This window comes from Marmota flaviventris, chromosome 4 (genome assembly GCF_047511675.1).
Source record: "Marmota flaviventris isolate mMarFla1 chromosome 4, mMarFla1.hap1, whole genome shotgun sequence".
Lineage (NCBI taxonomy): Eukaryota > Metazoa > Chordata > Mammalia > Rodentia > Sciuridae > Marmota > Marmota flaviventris.
The window spans coordinates 53468718-53486121 of NC_092501.1; the positions used below are offsets into that span (position 1 = coordinate 53468718).

Genomic DNA, 17404 nt, shown 5'->3' on the forward strand with positions numbered 1-17404 from the left:
GGACACCCTCCCAGGTCCCGAAGTCCCTCTAGCCCCTGACCTGGGGGCCTGGGAGGTCCTACCTTATGCTCTAGTCTTTTAGGGGGGATGGGTCCAGAGATGGGACTCAGAGGCACTCAATCATTGAGCCACATCCCCAGCCCTAGTTTGCATTTTATTTAGAGACAGGGTCTCACTGAGTTGCTTAGCGCTTTACCATTGCTGAGGCTGGCTTTGAATTTGCCATCCTCCTGTCTCAGCCTCCCAAGCCACTGGGATTACAGGCATGTGCCACTGAGCCCAGCTTACTGCTGCTCCAATATTTTTGGGGCCCTGAGCTTTATGCCAGCTGGGTGGGTGGCCTCAGGGTGCCAGGAAGAGCTTGTCTCTTGCTCCCAACTTGCAACCGGATCAATCTCCAAAGTGGGAAACTTCAGGAGGCCCACAGGAGGAGGAAGGGCCCTCGGGACCATCCCCAGCACCCCCAGCCCACCTGGCTAGCTAGTATCAAGTTCAGCAGAGGATGCTTCAACTGACAGGACCACGGGCCAGACCACAGATGACCTGGCCACCTTCTCCCAGGTGGGGTCAGCTTGGGTTTAGGGTCTATGGTCTGCGCACAGCCCGTGTGGCTCCTGGGCCTGGGATCCAGATGCCGTTCACACCCCCCTTGCAGGATGCACAAGGACACCCCTCCACACCTGACCTGAGGTTCTCGGGGCTCTGGTGAGGTGGGTGGGGCAGAGGTGACCTCCTTTTGACAGATGAGAGTATAGATTACGTGCGCCCCATGCCCAGTGTGGGGTGCCCAGCGGGGGAACCTGTCCCCTGAGGAGCGAGCTGGAGATGGTCGGGTGACAAGGTGGAGACAATCCTGCGAGACAGCAGTGGCCAGTTAATGGCTGGGGTCTAATGGCTCTGTGCCCTGTGGGTCTATGGGTGACGATGGCGCAGGCCAGGGGTCTGTCATACTGGACTGGCTCAGGGGCATGGGAGGGCCCTGCCCTTTCTCCCAAGTCAGCTCTGACCCTTAACGGACAAGGAAGGCACCTGGGTAGGACCCCATGACACGGGTCTGAATCTTAGCTCTGGTATTTAAAGCTGTGTGGCCTCAGGGCAACACACTTAATCACTCTGTGCCTTAATTTTCCCCTCAAGTGGGGAATATGAGCTATCGTGAGGACTCCAGAACAGTGACTGGTGGTGACAGTTCATTATCACTTTCCAGGTGTCACCGGCTACCTTATGTTAGTGTCAGGCTGCTAGGAAGGGGAAGGAGGTGGGGCAGAGGGCTAAAGGGGTTGGCACTCCAAACCCCCAACAACCAAACCCCCGCTGCTTCACGACAACGACAACGGTGTCATGGAAGTTTACTGCTGCTTTGGCCTCTGTTGTGTCCTGCATGTGTGTGTGTGCTTGAGGACAAGTAGGAGCAGGGAGGGATGCCTGGTGCCATGATGGGGGGAAGGGTGCTAGGGGCCCTGACTTCCAGTCCTGCTTTCCCACTCCATGCCTCGCTGTCCTTCCTCTCATTCTGTTGAAATTTTGAGGACTCCGTGCCTCAGGGCCTTTGCATATGCTGTTCTCCCACACCCAGACTGTTCCTTTCCATCCCTTTTTCTATTTTCTCTTGGTGAAATCCTCATTCTTCAGCCCCAGTTCAGAAATCTGCTTCTCAGGAGAGCTGTCTCAGATCCTCAGCTGGGGAGGTTCAGTTACACAGAGGTTTCTCAGGGTATTGGGGTTGACTTTTTATAGCTCGTTTTGCAAGGCGATTTGCTGATTGCATGAGGGATTATTTAACTGTTTGTCTCCTTCACTAGGCTGTGTCTCCAAGATGGCAAGGACAGCGTCTCTCTGGCTCCTGTCTCCATCCCTAGCACCGACTGCAGTGCCCAGCATACTTTATATGCTCAATGAAAAGGCACCAAGGGGAGGCAGGAGGGGGAAGGCAGGAGGTGGGAAGGCAGGTGGAGAGAGAGGGGAACAAATCAGTGGGGAGGCCATGAGGGGAGAAGGAAAGGTTTGAGAACTAGGTTCGGATCCTGTTTCGGACGTTTCTTGGCTGTGTGACTTCAGGCTACTTACTTCAACTCTCTGAGTCTCCATTTCTACGACTGTCAAAGGGGATACTAATGGGACCTGGAACACAGGTTCCCACTGAGAAATAAATTAGATAATACAGTCATGTGCCGCATTAATGATGTTTCCGTCAATAATGGAGCACACATTTGTTTGTGACTTTTGTTTTGTTTTGTGGTACTAGAGATTGAACCCAGGGACATTCTACCACTGAGCTACATCCTCAGTCTCTTTAATTCTATTTTGAGACAGGGTCTCGCTAAGTTGCGAGACTGTTCTTGAACTTGTGATCCTCCTGCCTCAGCCTCCTGAGTAGCTGGGATTACAGGCGTGTGCCGTGGCACCCAGCTATTGATGGACCACATAAATGGCGTAGCTGGCTTGGGTAGGTAACTCTATGATATTCATCCAACAATGAACATGTGAAGAATTCAGGGCGGTGCGGCTCACACAGCAAACTGAATCTGAATCCAGAGGATGGGGAGGCCTGGAAGGAGCCCATTGCTATGGTCGCCCAGCTGGGACTGACCCCCGGAGTCTCAGTAGCACTTCTCCATCTCCCTTTGCATTCACAGGATGATCTGCCTGTCTCAGTGACCTGGCAGTGTCTGGGTCACCGGCATGTGGAGCAAGGGGGGAATCAGACCCTGGCTGCCAGGATGGGGGAGCCTGACACCTGCTCTCGCCCCCACCACCCACACAGAGTCTAACCCTGCCACCAGCCAGTGGAGCGGGAGGCAAAACTTGGGAGGCAGGAAGGCACGCTGGCCCAGGGTGTCCCACTTGCTCCCAATGGCCTGTCAGTCTCTGCTGAGAACTGGCCACTCACTGGGAGTGGGTATCCCTGGATTCCTTTTAAATGTTCTGCACAAGGTGGAAGGGTCAGGAGGGAGGTGGGGCCGAAGTCTGCTTCTCCTCTGTGCCCAGCTGGGGCAACTCAGGGCACAGCCTGCAGTTGGAGAGGGGAATAAGGCTAAGTACACATGCCTGCACAGGGAGAGGGGAATCAGGCTAAGTACAAATGCCCGCAGTGGGAGAGGGGAATCAGGCTAAGTACAAATGCCCGCAGTGGGAGAGGGGAATCAGGCTAAGTACAAATGCCCATAGTGGGAGAGGGGAATCAGGCTAAGTACAAATGTCCCTGGCTACCTCCAAGGACAGCTGCAATGGGAGTGCCCATGTCGGCTTGTCCTCAAGAGCCATGGGTGCAGCTTGGGAATGTGGAGTGAGGTACTGACTCCCCTGCCCCCTGCTGCCCCCCTGGGTGGTTCTTGTCTTGGGTGGCAGAGCCTCACTCACCTGTCCCCCTGCATGCCATGAGGATCCAGGGCTTTTGGTGTGCATGGCCGGGGTGTGACCTGTGAGGGGCAGTCACTACCACAGTCCCTTTTCTGGGCAGTGAGCCCAGGCTGACCCTCCAACCCATCTCAGAAGGCAAGAAAGCTGGGGTCTTACCGTGTCCCCTTTTGGTCCGGGATGGCCCTGGAAGGAGAAGGGAGGAGTGAGTGGCAGCTACACTGTTTGCCAGGTAGACGACCCCCCCACCCCCTCCCCCGACGGCTACCCATCCTCAACACGCTGCTGGCTTCTTTCCTGTCTCATCTGGTCACTCCGTCACTGGCTGGGCCACCCAGTCCACCAGCAAGGTCATTCCCACCTGGCCTTCTCTGGGCCTTACTAGCAACTGCCTGCTCTTCAGAGGCGGGCAGAGGTGGGGCTGGTCTCTGGCTGTGGGGTGTCTGGTCCTGGGGGTGAGTAGACATGACCACCAGGGGTCTCCAGGCAGCACGTGCTTGTTGGCCTGCAGGGCGAGTGGCCGGATTCCCACCTTAAGTTGGGGGGCCTTGGCTGGGGAGGGAGACTGCAATTCTGCGTGAGCTCCTTGCTGGTGCGGGGGCCGGGGCCAGGGCCTGATGGTGGCCGGCCTTTCAGGATTAGACTGTGGACCTGTCCACTCCTCCACCTCCGCTGCCTCTTGCCTTGCTCAGGCCCCTTCCAGGCACTGCAGAGTCCCCACATTCTGGGCGTGGCCAGCGTGGCCACAGGGCCTTGTGCTCTGGGGAAGTCACTGGGGTGGGGGTGCTCATTGGAATAGCCCCTCCTCCCCCTCCACCAGCCACACTTCCAGCCCATAATTTCCAAAATCACCTTCCAAAGAGTCAGGGTCTTGCAGGGGGAGTGAGACCCAGGGTTAGTGAGCTGGACCCTGGTGGGCGGGGAGGAACCCCCAGCCTGAGCGGGCCCACTTACCGGCTTGCCGTCCAGCCCAATGGGACCCTGAAAGCAGAAAAAACAGATGTAAAGACGGAGCACCCCAGGCCTCCTGCCAGGGGCCAGCCCGGCGCCGCGGGTGGGCGTGAAGCCTCTGCTCCTGTCGAGTCGCGGGCCCAGCCCCGCTGACCCCTTGCTGGTTCTGTGACCGTGAGTAAGCCCAGGCCTCCTGTCCCATCCTAAGAGGGGGACAAGAAGAACAGCACCTTCTCCAAAGGGAATGGGTGCTGCCTGCCAGTGGAACCAAGTGGGTGACTTTGTCACTGATACCAAGGACTTCTTACCCCAAGTAGAGAGTGGACACCAGGCGTGGCTCAGCAGAGGGCCCCAGGAAAAGGGCACTAGCTGCTCCCCTGGTCCTGCCTCTCAGAACCTGCCTCGGGCCCCCTGGGCAGCAGTCAAGGGCACCCACAGGGCCACCCTGGTGGGTCTCCTCTCAGGGTCTCCTGTCCAGGTCCAGGGTCCCGCTGGGGTTTCCAGCTTGCGACTTCCCCTCCTGCCCTACGGCCCCTTTATTTGTGTAGGTATCTACGTTCCTGTCCCTTTCCCCACTAGGAGCCAAGCCCTGAGCTACTCCCCCGGCCAGTGTCTGGGAAAGGCAGCCGAGGCGGGTCCTAACGGCCAGGGTCTGGAAGGGAAAGGGCAGCGTCGGGCGACCTCAGTGGAGGGGTTTAACCCAGCCGGAGCCCCCGGCCCCCGGCCCCCTCAGCCTCCTCACTCACCGGGAATCCAGGAAAGCCTCGCGTGCCTGGCTGGCCCTGGAAAGAACAAAGAACAGGAGCACATGAGGGTGGGCAGCAGGGGAGGACAGGCCAGCTCCCCCGGGCGCCCATCCCTCGGCGCCCGTGTGGGACACATTCACCACGTGGGTCCGCTGCAGGGAGGACAGGGCAGAGAACGAGGGAGATGGGTCTTCAGAGGAAATCCATGAAGGATAGGGACGGGGAGAGGAAGACAGGGCCGGCAGCCTAGGCCTGCTTCCCAGAGGGGGCCCCGGGAGCGCTCCTCACTGCTGTGGGATGGGCCCCCAAGATAGCAGGGCCTCCGTCGGTGGTCCCCTCAACTCCCAGATCAAACGCCTCCTCCGCCTGCTCTGCATTTACAGCCATGGCTCGTGGCCACTTATCGGGGATGGCTTGAGTATCAGCAGATGCCCTGACCTCTGGGCTGTGTGTCTCGGGCTACAACAGGTCAGCCTGCTCGCTCTCAGCTCACCCTGGCCTGCGGGCTTCTCCCAGCATCCCTGGGATTGCCCTCCTGGAAATCCCTGCCCGTTTCCCTGGGGGTGCAGAGTGGGCCCAAGGGACAGTCCTGCTCAGTGGTCAGAGCCCAGTGGTCTGTGGTCAAGATGCAGGACAGAAGCAGCACGAGGCTCTGAGGACGCTGGGCTGGAGGCCACCAGAAGGTTGACGATCACCAGAACTAAACATTGGGAATCCCCTCCCGTCCCTTCTCAAGAGCCACCAGGGCTCCTCCTCCTCGTTCCAGGTGGTCCTCGCTCTCTTCCAGATGGACCCTGTCAGTTTCCTCTCCTGCCCCAGGCAGCCCACTCACTTGCCTTTCCCAGAACACACATGTCCTGCTCTCCGCTTGGGGTTGCCCTTGGCTTAGATGGTCACAGTCCTTCCCAGGAATGGGCTTTGGAGTGTGGGAGATGGAGTTCTAACCCTGCCCCAACAACCACCGCTGTGTGACTCTGAGCAAGTTGTCCGACCTCCCTGAGCCTTAGTTGCCTGTCTGTAGAACGGAGATGACAGTAGGACCTCAGAGCCACTGAAAGACATTCCAGGATGTTTGGAAATCAAAATGGTAGCTGTGACCGACCAATGTTGGTTGAATTGACCTGAACAGAGAAGGTGCCAGAATAAAGCAAGGTTGCCTTTGAGCACAGCGTGCCTTGGTTTCAGGGAGGTCAGTCCTAGTCAAGTGGTTCCAGAATCAACCCAGAGGAAGACCTCTCTGGATTCCTCTGCTGGGACCCTGAACTGTCCCCCGGCTGCCTGGATCCTCCAGAGTGTCCAGAGACCTCTGCTCCGGGAACACCGAGGCCACCTGGCTGCGTAGGATGGGGACCCTGCCACGTCAGGGTGGGCGTGAGGGTCCAGCAGGGAGCCAGCTGGGGCTCAGGGTGGACTTGTGGCAGGCACCCAGAGGACAAGGGGGAGGAGATGCCACTCGTGTGTCCGAAGGGCCCTCGGCTTCTCTCCTCTCAAGGATAAATGATGCTAAGAATAGCCCTAAGGAGAAACCCCGGAAACCGAGCAATGCCATCCCCGAAGCCTCGCAGTGTAAACTATTCCCCACGTAGGAGAGGCCCCAGGAAAGGTCAGGAGGAGGCGCTTCCAAGAAACCTCTTCAAGGCTCCTTCTGGCTAATGTTTACGTGGTCGGGATAATCACACGGTTTACTAATGACAGAGCTGGCCCTGGTAGCAGGACAGAGCTCTCCAGCCCAGGGCCAGGTCCAGGGCTGACCAGGCCTTTTCCAGGGATTTGGGTAGGAATGTGTCTTCGACCAAATGGAAACTGGGACTCCACTTCCCGGAGATGTTGGGCCTGGGAAAGGCACTTAGGGAGACTTGGAACTGAATTTTAATTTATATCTTCTCAATTATATGCTAAACTGAAACATTTATTTCAATTTTTTTTTTTGGGGGGGGTACCAGGGACTGAACCCGGTGCTTTGCATATGTTGAGCAATTTCTCTACATTGAGCCACACCCTGAGATCCCCCGCTCTTTTTTTTTCTTTAATTTTTGAGACAGGGTCTCACTAAGTTGCCCAGACTGGACTTGAACTTGGCATCCTCCTGCCTCAGCCTCCCAAGTGGGTGCCACCATGCCAGCCATCTCATTGGCCAGCCCTTTTCAGGTCAGTGAGCTACCTGTTTGTACTCATCACATACATACATTTTTAGGTAGGATCTCGCTATGTTGCCCAGGCTGGCCTTGAACTCCTGGGTTTAAGCCGTCCTCCTGCCTCAGCCTCTTGAGTAGCTGGGATGACTGGTACAAACCACAGCAACCAGGGTTTAATAGTATTTTCTACTGGTGGTTTACCTTTTATCTCTTTTCAAAGCTCTTTGTCAAGAATATTAACTTTTTTTTTTTTGTACTGGGGATTGAACCCAGGGGTGCTTAACCACTGAGCCGCATCCCCAGCACTTCTTTAGCTTTTACTTTGAGACAGAGTCTCACCAAGTTGCTTAGGGCCTTGATAAGTTACTGAGGCTGGCCTTGAATTTGAGATTCTCCTGCCTCAGCCTCCCCAGCCACTGGGATCACAGCTGTATGCCACCATACCCAGTAAGAATATTAACTCTTTAGTCGTCAGATGTGTTGAAAATACTTTCTAACTTGCTTTTGTATTGGACTTTGCTTATGGCATATTTTCCTCCATGTCCCAAATCATTAATGTTTACTTGTGGTTTCAGGGTTTTAAATTTTTTTTTTATACTTGTAGATGGACGGAATGCCTGTATTTTATTTACTGTATATGTGGTGCTGAGGGTCGAACCCAGTGCCTCAAACATGCTAGGCAAGTGCTCTACCGCTGAGCCCCAGCCCCAGCCTGACTCTGGGTTTAATGCCATGTTTTGAAAGGGTCTTCCCCACTTCAGATCTATAAAACATTCACTCATGCTTTGTCCTCTCATTCTGTGGCTTATGTTTACACCTGAATATTTTACTCATTGGGAATTTGTCCTGATATAATGAGTGGGACAGAGATTCAGCTAAGCAAAACTTTTTCAGTTCACTTTTTCCCGAGCGGACTGCCAGCGGCCCCAGACTGTTTCCTGACCACCTTTCTTCTCTCCCTGCTCTGAAACAAAGCCTCTCACGTACCAAATCCCTGCCTGTGTCCTCCTTCTGGTCTCGCCCTTCTATCCTCTCCATTTGTTCACTGGGATCGCTCTGCTTTTATGGTATATGTTGATATCTCCTCCTGACCCCCTCTCCCCACTTCCCAGAGGGTTCCTGACATTCTTACAAGCTAATTTTTTCTGAATGAATCTCAATATTTTACTGGACGCCCCACCCCATAAAAAGTTCACGGGGACAAGGAGTGCATTAAATGGTAGATGATAGATTTGCTGGCAGAGGAGTCTGTGCATTAGCGTCATCTCCTTCCACACAAGGAGGAGGGAAAGCGGCTTTCCCCAGGTCTCTGCACTCTCCCCCCTGATTCAAGGCTGGGGCAGAAAGGGAGTTCAGGGGGGTTTGCCTGCTGAAGGCGGACCCTCTGCTAATGCTCCTGGTCTTTCTCCCACCTGCAACTTGTGTGGGGCGAAGCAACCCAGATGGAAAGTTCTGTCTGGCAAGAGTCTACTGGGGAGTCCCCTTCCTCTCCTATTTGATGCCCCAAAGAGGGTCAGTCCTGTATCTGCCTGGGGCTTGCCTCCAAGTCGGAGCCAATGACCACCTCGTGGAGCCTGGGAACCACTGGATCCCCGATGGGGCTGGTGGGCGGGAGAGGAGCACCTGCATGCCTGGCCTTTGCCGAGGCCTGTGGAGAGAATCTCCCACGGTGGCCAATTTGAGCTATCAATGGGAGGTCGCCAAACCCCACTGGCAGGAGGTACACAAATGGAGGAGGGGCTCTGGCACAGCACCCAGCACCCCGAGCCTCCCGCAGCCAGTGCCCAGTTCCCCCCCCCAGCATCCTGAGGACACCCCAGACTCATCTGCTCCAGGGAACCTCACCCCCCCCGCCCCGCCAGCCCTGCTCCTGGGAAGGAAGCACATGGCCGGATGCCTCCTCTCAGGTCAGCAGCGTGAGCCCCGGGTGCCTGCTTCTCCTCAAGTCTCCTTGATCATCACAACACTCATCAAGTCCACCTCTGAAATGTCCCTTTGGTCCACCCCTCCCAGGGCCACTGGCTCGGCTCCAGGCCAGGCGTTGGTGACTGTGGCGCCTTCCAGTCCCCAGACGCAGCCTCTGAACAGCTTCCTCCGGATCAGGGAGGAGCAGGGAGGGCCTGGATCTGCACATCGGATCGTGTCCCTAGTCGGCGTCCCCCAAGCCGCGGGCTCCCCACCACCCTTGGTACAAAGATCTAGCTCCTGAACGTTGTGTCGGGCTCCTTGTGAGGAGGCCCTGCTGGCCTCGCCCCTGGGGTGTCCCCCGAAGGCCTTCTCTCTCCTCAGGCTCCGGGTGCTTCTCCAGGTCGAGGCTCGGCACCCTCCCCCGCCTCCCCACCTGGGCAGCCTGTGAAGTCCTGGAGTCAGGTGAGTTCCCTGTCCTTCCAGAAGCCTTCCTTGTCCCCCCAGGCCAGGCCCAGTGCCCCCTCCATGTGCCCCCTGTTCCCTGACCGAGGGCCTGGAGGGGCACGTCCCCTGGCACCTCGATCCTAACAGAGCAGCTCAGCTCGGGGACGCGGGGCAGCTCCCTGTGGACAAGAGAAGTTCAGGTTTCCCCTCTGCGGGGTTCGGGAGCCCTGTAAGATGGGGGTGTCCCCTAACCTGGCGGATGACCTGCCCGGCAGCTCAGGGTCCGGCCCCATTGTCACGGGCTCTCGGAGCCCACATGCCCAGGCGCTGCCCCGGCCACTTGCCTGACTGGAACGAGAATGACCCGTCCATGAAGGGCTCGGCTGGCCCCCCTTTGCTTAGACCGTTTATCAAGCTCCAGGAGAGCAGGCAGGTGGCCCCGAGGGCGGTGAGGCTGCTTCTGATGAGCAGCATTCATTCTGGGCCCTTCCTGGCCGAGCGGAGAGCCACATGTTCCCATCAGTCCCGGCTGCCGCCTCGGACTTGCCCCTTGACCTCTGTCCTAATGACAAGCAGACCCTTTGCCTCCCCTTCCCCACTCTCCCCAGCCCAGGGCAGAGTAGGAGCTAGGAGGGCGGCCCCTGGACTAGGGTGGCCAAGCCATCCTGGTGACGGTCACCCACATGGGCCAGAGTTGAAGGACCCTGGGCTTGGCCAGGACTCCTGGGGCCAGAAAACCTTTCCCAGCGCCAACTTGGGTGCCCATAGAAACAACGGTTTCTCCTGAAGGTGAAGGTCCTGTATGTACATTAGCGCCTCAAGACAGAAGGGGCACTTGGGGGAAGTGCAGCTTAGAGTGAGGCCGGCCTGGCCAGACCCTGGCTCCAGCCCTCGCAGGCGGGCACGCCTGGGTGAGTGTGAGCTGCTTCCTTCTGGAAACTGGGCTGGTGGGGCTGCTGTGCCAGAGGCCTGAAGGAGATTCAGTGTGTGACTGGTGCCCAGGAGATGGACGTCACCACTGTCATCCTAGCAGAAGGTGCTCCTCACCACGGATTCAAGCCCAGCGTGGTGGTTTATTCCCCAGGGGCCTCCTGCATGCTGGGCCCAGCTACAGACAGCACAGGGCACGAAACGTGCTGCAGAAGGGCAGCCTCAGCAGAGACTTTAAGGGAGCCTGTCAGGTTTGCTGAACGGGCATCAGAGGACCTACCTAAGCCATGCAGCAGAACCTATCTGGTCACCACGGGAAGTAGGCAGGGTGGGCCTGTTCTGTGTTGTTCCCCATCCCACCGTCAGGCCCACCCCAGGCTCCATCTCCATGCCAGAACCAGGGGACCGTCTTTCTCTGTGACCCTCCTATCACACAGCTGGGCTCCGGGCATCTGCACTGTGGCTCTCCCAGGACATAAGGAGGCACATCAGAGCAGCAGCCACGTGAGCCAGGAGTGACGGTGACACGGCCGTCTGACCAGGCCATTACAATAGCAGGTTTAATGCACCCACTTAGGAGTCACACTGCCATGGCTGGCTGATCACTCCCAGTGTGGCCACTGTCTAGCCGTGTGACTTTATGTAAGCCACTCAACCTCTCTGTGCCCTGGTTTTCTCATGTGTAAAGTGGAGGTCAAAACAGTTCTTACCTCTTGAGGTTCTCCTGGGAGGATTAAGTGAGTTAATAGGTGTGGAAGTCTCAGGATATTAACTGCCACAGACTAGTGTCAGTCCTCACCATTATTGTGCAGGCGGAGTCCAGAAGAAAGCTTGTTGATAAGGACAAGTCTCCTCATTCAGGTCTATTCAAATGCTGCTCTGGCCCAGCTCATCCTTCTGCTCCTGCTCTTCCCCTCAGCAGCTCTGACTGGCTCTGCCTCTCAGCCCCCAGACTTAGCATGTCTCATCCTGGGTCTTCAAGCTCCTAGCGGCCTCCTACCTTGGAGGCAACCTGGCGACTTGTTTCCTGACCCTTCTCCCCCACCCGAGGTGGGAGGCTCCTGCTCTGCTCTTTGTTGAAGGCAGGACCATGGGCGGGCTGGGCTTCACCCTCTTTGGGTTGTTCCTGACCCCCTCTCTGTGCGCGGGAGGTCAGGAAGACAGCGCGTGTGACCCGAGTCTGCTGTTGCCTGAAAGCCTGGGAACCAAGCCCCTTCCCTTCCCTGGGCCTCACTGTCCCCTTTTGAGAGGACTGTTCTAAACACATCTGGGGACCCGTGACCCCACGACATCCGTGAGAAGTTGGTGTTTTTCTCGCAGCCCCGTGGGTGGGTGCTCTTGGAACGCTATCTGCCAGCTCCGTCGCCCACGTGCCTGTCACAGTCCCCAAGGAAGCACGTCCCAGGGAAGCCACGCTGGTTTTCCCAAGCTCTGCAGAGTCACGGCTAAGGGACATGCAGGAGCCAGCGCTGCTGTGGAAAGGCGCCTTGGAGGGCGAGTGGTGGGTGAGGGCCCACCAAGACCAGGAGCTCCAGCTGGTCCACAACCTTGAACTTGGCTTTTGGAAACACAGCAGTCTCGTTCCCTGGAGGCTGGGGCTGCACCCAGGGAGCCGCACTTTCCCTTCTGCTTGTAAACAGAGGGGCCGCCTCACAGCTGCCGGGGGCCTGTGGCTAAAGGCCCAGCCTCCCAGCCCTCTCCGAGGCTGTCGTTGAGGTACATTTAGTGAGGTCACTTTCTTTAACATCAACAGCAGTTCTGTGGCCGGCAGGACTGACCGCATCACATGTGGTTGATGCGCCCAGGGACACGGCCAAGCCTCGCCTTCCCCTGGCCCCCCTCCAAGCCCTTTCCACTAACCCTCCCCACCCTCCATGCCCCCCAAAGAGTGACAACTTACAGGGGGGCCGCGGGGACCGATGATGGACATCCCGGAGTCTCCAGGGGCACCCTGTGGGGAAGGAGGAAGGGAGAGGGAGCGTGGGGTGGGGGCAGAGGAGAGGGCAGAGGAGACTAAAGGGGGTGCTGGCAGGTGGGGCGGGGGGGGGACCCCACGGGCCAGAAGGAGGCCAGGGTGTAGAGGACAAGGGAATGGGTGAGGGAGGCCAGAGTGTCGAGAACAGGGAATTGGGGAGCACAAAGCGGGTGAGCGGAATGTCCCGGATGAGTTGAGAAGAGCAGCAGGAAGCAGCAGAAAAGCCATGTGGGCAAGAACGTGAGGTGTGGGGGACAGAGGGAGGGGACAGACAGTGACAGGGAAGGGGCAGGCTCAGCCAAGGCTGTCCAGGCCCCCAGGCTTCACCAGGTTCCAGAGCCCCCAGGTCTTCCTCCCTGTCCGTCCCCAAACACCTGTCTGGCTGCAGACCTTGCAACTGGTGGACGGAGACCGCCCCTGAGCGTGGGTTTGTGGGACGGGGGTTGGGGACACAGACACACAGCTTGGGCCCACAGCCTGGGACTGACAGGTGGAGGTGGCCTGGAGTTTCTAGGTCTGGTTGGAGGCCACCCTGGGGCGTGAAGGCTGGGGCACAACCTTTAGCCCTGCGGGACGGAGGGTGCTGGGTTAGGAGCGCCAAGCGCTGACACGGGTGGCTGAGCCTGAGGGGCGATGCTGAGGGCACGGGCAGCTCTTCAGGGAAGGGGCAGAAATGCTTTTTGTCCAATGTCACGCCTCCCAAACAGTGAGGGTGACTTCAGATTCGCCGGTGTTTTTGCCATGACAATGACACTGTGAATTTTTTAGGACATAGTGGTGCACAGTGGTAAAAGCCAGGGTGCTTGGGTTTGAAGGCCCCCTCTGCTCCTGACCCCAGCTGGGTGACCTGGGGTGAGCTGGTTTGCAGCAGGAGTGACAGCACCGTCCCACTGGGTGCAGGTGAAAACGTCACAGCCTGATGCTGCAGAGTACTCAGCACATCCGGGCCTGGGCCTTTCTCCTGGGGGTTCCACTCCCGGCCGGGGTGCAACCCATAGTCTCCGAGCCTTTGGAGGACTGCACGGCCTGGGGGTGGGCATGCTGGGTTCCTCTCCAGCTCTGACACCTTCCAGCTGGGTGATTTGGGTGTGTGACTTTGCCTCCCTGTCCCCAGGAACACAGGAATATGAAACTTCCCTGGAAGGGTTACGTCAGTGACAAACATACTTAAAACAGGGCCTGACAGGACTCATGCTGCATACGCCGATGCTGCTGTTATTATTATTGCCATTGTTGTTATTTTGGGAGACTCTGCTGGGGAAATACTTCCTGTGCCATCCTGGGAGTGCTGAGCTAGGCGCCTGGAGGTTTGGCTTCTAGATCCTGCTCCTCACTACTGCTGTGGGACCTTGGGCAGTCCCCGCCCTTCTCTGGGCTTCAGGGTCCTCCTGTCACGTGAGCTGCTTCGATAGCTTGTGTTCTGAAGTCTCTCAAGAGCTCACCAGGGCCGAGCTGCTGGGCTCTGATTTCCCAGGGGCTCCTCTCTAGGTTCCGGGGCCCCCTGGGCATTTCCAGCCACTCAACAGCAATGAGCTGGCCTCCTTGCCTAGGGGAAGGGTGACAGCCTGGCAGGGACCCAGAGCTATGAGGCCCCATGAAGTCACGAAGGCAGGGCTGGGGAGACCCACTCCTCCAGGAGGGCTGGGGGGCGGCCCAGGAATCCCAAGGCTCAGGCTTGAGGGTGTGGAAGCTGTCGGGAAGCTGGCAGTTGGGACAGGCCTGTCGCACGCTCTGCCCGCACGGGCGTGGCAGGGGAGGCTGGGATGGGGGTGCTGCGGGGGACTCCTTCCCCACCACCAAGAGTCTTGCTGAAACCAGAAGGGTAGGTGGGGCGGACGGGGAAAGTGTGGACTCACCTTCTCGCCCGGTTGGCCCTTCACTCCCTGGGACAGCCACAGGTGACACAGGATGCAGGGAAGAGGGGGAGGGAGAGAAAAAGCAAGAGGGTGAGAGACAGGCACCGACCAAGAATGCATGTCCACAGCACAGCAAGCAAATGGAGGAAATCACCGTGAAATAGAAAACAGCAAAACACAGACGCTGACACGCGACAGGTCCCCCGGCCAAGAAGCAACGCATGTGGAAGCTCGGCCTCACCCTGCTCCAGGCCTGGCCGGCTGCTCCAACCACCCGGGAACAGGGGCTGGGGCTGCAGGAGGCCCTCTCCAGGGATGTGCATGTGTGTGTGTGTGTGCGCGCACCCATGAGAGAGAGAGAGAGAGAGAGAGAGAGAGAGAGAGAACTCAAGACCCATGTAGGTCAGTAGGTGTGTCCAAGAAGCCATGACCCAGCTGGCTAAGTCCATGGGAGGGGGAGATGAGGCTGTGGTGGACTCTAGGAGCTTTGAAGGCCCCGCTGGGGACCAAGTACAAAGCTCTGGCAGGCTAGACAAGCCCAGAGCCGTTAGGGTTGCCCAGGCCAGGTGTGGGGGGAGGCAGAGGGACATGGGTGGATGCACATATCTGCACACCTGGAGGGCAGGTCAGCATGCAGAGAAAACTGGGTGGTGGGCCAAGGGTCTCCTGGAACATGGTGCCCAGTGGATGGCTAGTCCCATCCGCCCTCCTCCCAGTGAGCCAATGGTGCCCCCTCTGGTGACACATGGTAATGACCCAGGAATTTCACAAGCTGTCCTTATCAGGAGGCTCCTGCCAGGACCCCTAGCCGGCAGCCAAATGGGCCCATTGCCACATTTAAAGTAGCACAGGCAGTGTGAAGCCCCAAAGTGTCTTGAAAGTAGCCTTGGCCAGAAGGAAGTGGGAGACCTCCTGTGGCTCCCCACCTCTCCCCACTGCTGTGGGTCAAGATAAACTCAGAGGGGCACTTCCTGGGGGGAGGGTGGGCAGATGGCAACAGGGCCCAAGGAGGAGGGCAGGAAGGGTGGGGGCAGGAGGCAGGGGGTGCCACTTTGTGTTTTGCAGCCTCCCCTCCAGGCCAGCCCCTGCCCATGGGGAGAGCCCCTACCCAGCAAGCCCAGGAGAGGATGCAGGACTGTTCCCTGCTCTGTTCAGGGCCCAGGGGCTGCTTGGGTGTTCTGGTGTGGACTAAGTGGGAGAGCTTCGAGGGGGCCCAGGGCTACCAACGCCCATTCCTTGACAGACAGGCTTGGGGGGGGGGGGCCCTGGGGAACTCAAAGCTTTGTGGCACAGAACACTTGTCTCTGGAATGTCTCAGGCCTTGGGGGCTTTGGCCCCAGGATCAGACCCTCCGGAGAGCTGTGGTATGGAGAGCTGTGATACTGTGGGTGCATTGCCAGGGTCAGGAGCACAAGTTTGGAGTCTGGCTGTCCGGGTTCAAGTCCCTGCTCGGCCACTTCCTGACTGTGTGACCTTGAGAAAGACATCGTACTTCTAGGCCTCAGTTTTCTCATCTGAAAAACGGGGATGGAAATGATGGCTACCTCCTGCAGTTCTCGTGAGGACTGAGTGAGCTCATAATGCGTGTGAAGCCCTGGCACAGGGCCCAGCATGGAGTCAGCGCTGGCAGGGGCTAGCTGGGCCGTCTCCCATGCTCACACCAGGCATGCAAATCCACACAAGGATGCCACAGCCATGCCCCAGGCCATCCCAGCCCAGGAGGTGAGGTTCAGAGGCCAAGCCAAGAACGGCATGGCGGGGAGGGGGATGGTGGGGGAGGGGAGGTGCCTGGGGAGCCAGGCTGGAGGTGGAGGCCAGGGCTGGGGGAAGTCAGGGATCAGGGGGGCGCCGCCTTGGCCATGTCCTGGACCAGGCCGTGTGACGGTGAGGCTGGTACGTGGCCACTGCTTCCTCGGGCTGCAGCCTTTCTGGACCCCTGGAGACCAGCATGGAGAGACTGCCAGGAAAAACCCGGGTGCCGAGACCTCGGGGCCTGGTGCCAGCCTTTCCATTTCTGGACAACACTCTCCCTTTTATCCATTCTCATCTCCTTTTCTGTCTTCATTTCTCAGCGGGAGACATTAAGTATTTTCACGCCCTAGCGAGGACCTGGAGGCACCGCCTGGCAGCAGGCCCTGGCTTCCCTGTCTTTGAGTCTCCATCTCCACAAGACCCCTCTGGACACTGTGGGCCTACTGGGGGGAGGTGGCAGGAACAGCTGTAAACCTGACGGGGAGCTGCCAGCCTCGAGGCCTCCCAATGCAGAGGCTGGGCCTCACCCTATCACCCAGGAGGTGATCCGCAAAAAGCTTTGTTGGTGCAAATTTTTTTGGATTTTTTTCTCTTGCTGTGTCAGCTTTTTGTGGGGCCCAGGTTATCCAAAGGGGACATATTCCAAGACCCCCAGTGGACACTGGGAACTTTAGATTGTAACGGGCCCTGTATATACAGTTTTTTTTTTAAAAATACATGCATACATATACATACATACCTATGATAAAGTTTAACTTATGAATTAGGCACAGTAAAATATTAACAATAAATATAATAAAATAGAAAAATTACAACAAAAAATATATTTTTTAAAGTTATGTAAATGTGGTCTCTCAAAATATATTCTTCTTCTTATTATTTTAATACTGAGAATTGAACCCAGAGGTGCTTTACCACTGAGCTACATTCTCCAGTCCTTTTTATTTTTTAATATTTTTATTTTTTTGTGGGTACTGGGGATTGAACTCAGGGGCATTACCACTGAGCCACATCTCCAGCCCTATTTTGTATTTTATTTAGAGACAGGGTCTCACTGTGCTGCTCAGTACCTCACTTTTGCTGAGGCTGGCTTTAAATTTGTGATCCCCCTGCCTTAGCCTCACGAGCTGCTGGGATTACAGGCGTGCGTCACTACGCCCAGCCCTTTTTATTTCTTTTATTTTGAGACAAGGTCTCACTGAGTCACCCAGGCCAGTCTCAAACTTGCAATTCTCCTGCCTCAGCCTGCCAAATTATTGGGATTACAGGCCTATGCCATCATGCCTGGCTTCAAAATACCTTATTATGCAGAGCAATATTTCTGGACCACGGTTGACCACAGAGACTGTG

The 17404-nt window shown here is 57.3% G+C and overlaps 1 protein-coding gene across 1 annotated transcript in view; it reads right to left on the minus strand.

Moving 5' to 3' along the window:
- The window catches only part of Col13a1 (collagen type XIII alpha 1 chain), a 144608-nt gene that overhangs the window by 58087 nt on the left and 69117 nt on the right, over positions 1-17404 (minus strand). Inside the window, exons 6-9 of the mRNA XM_071610721.1 lie at positions 12372-12422; positions 5055-5090; positions 4312-4338; positions 3517-3543 (exon numbers count right to left, since the gene is read on the minus strand). Coding sequence (XP_071466822.1) covers positions 3517-3543; positions 4312-4338; positions 5055-5090; positions 12372-12422 — 141 coding nt within the window. The remainder of the gene's footprint in view (positions 1-3516; positions 3544-4311; positions 4339-5054; positions 5091-12371; positions 12423-17404) is intronic.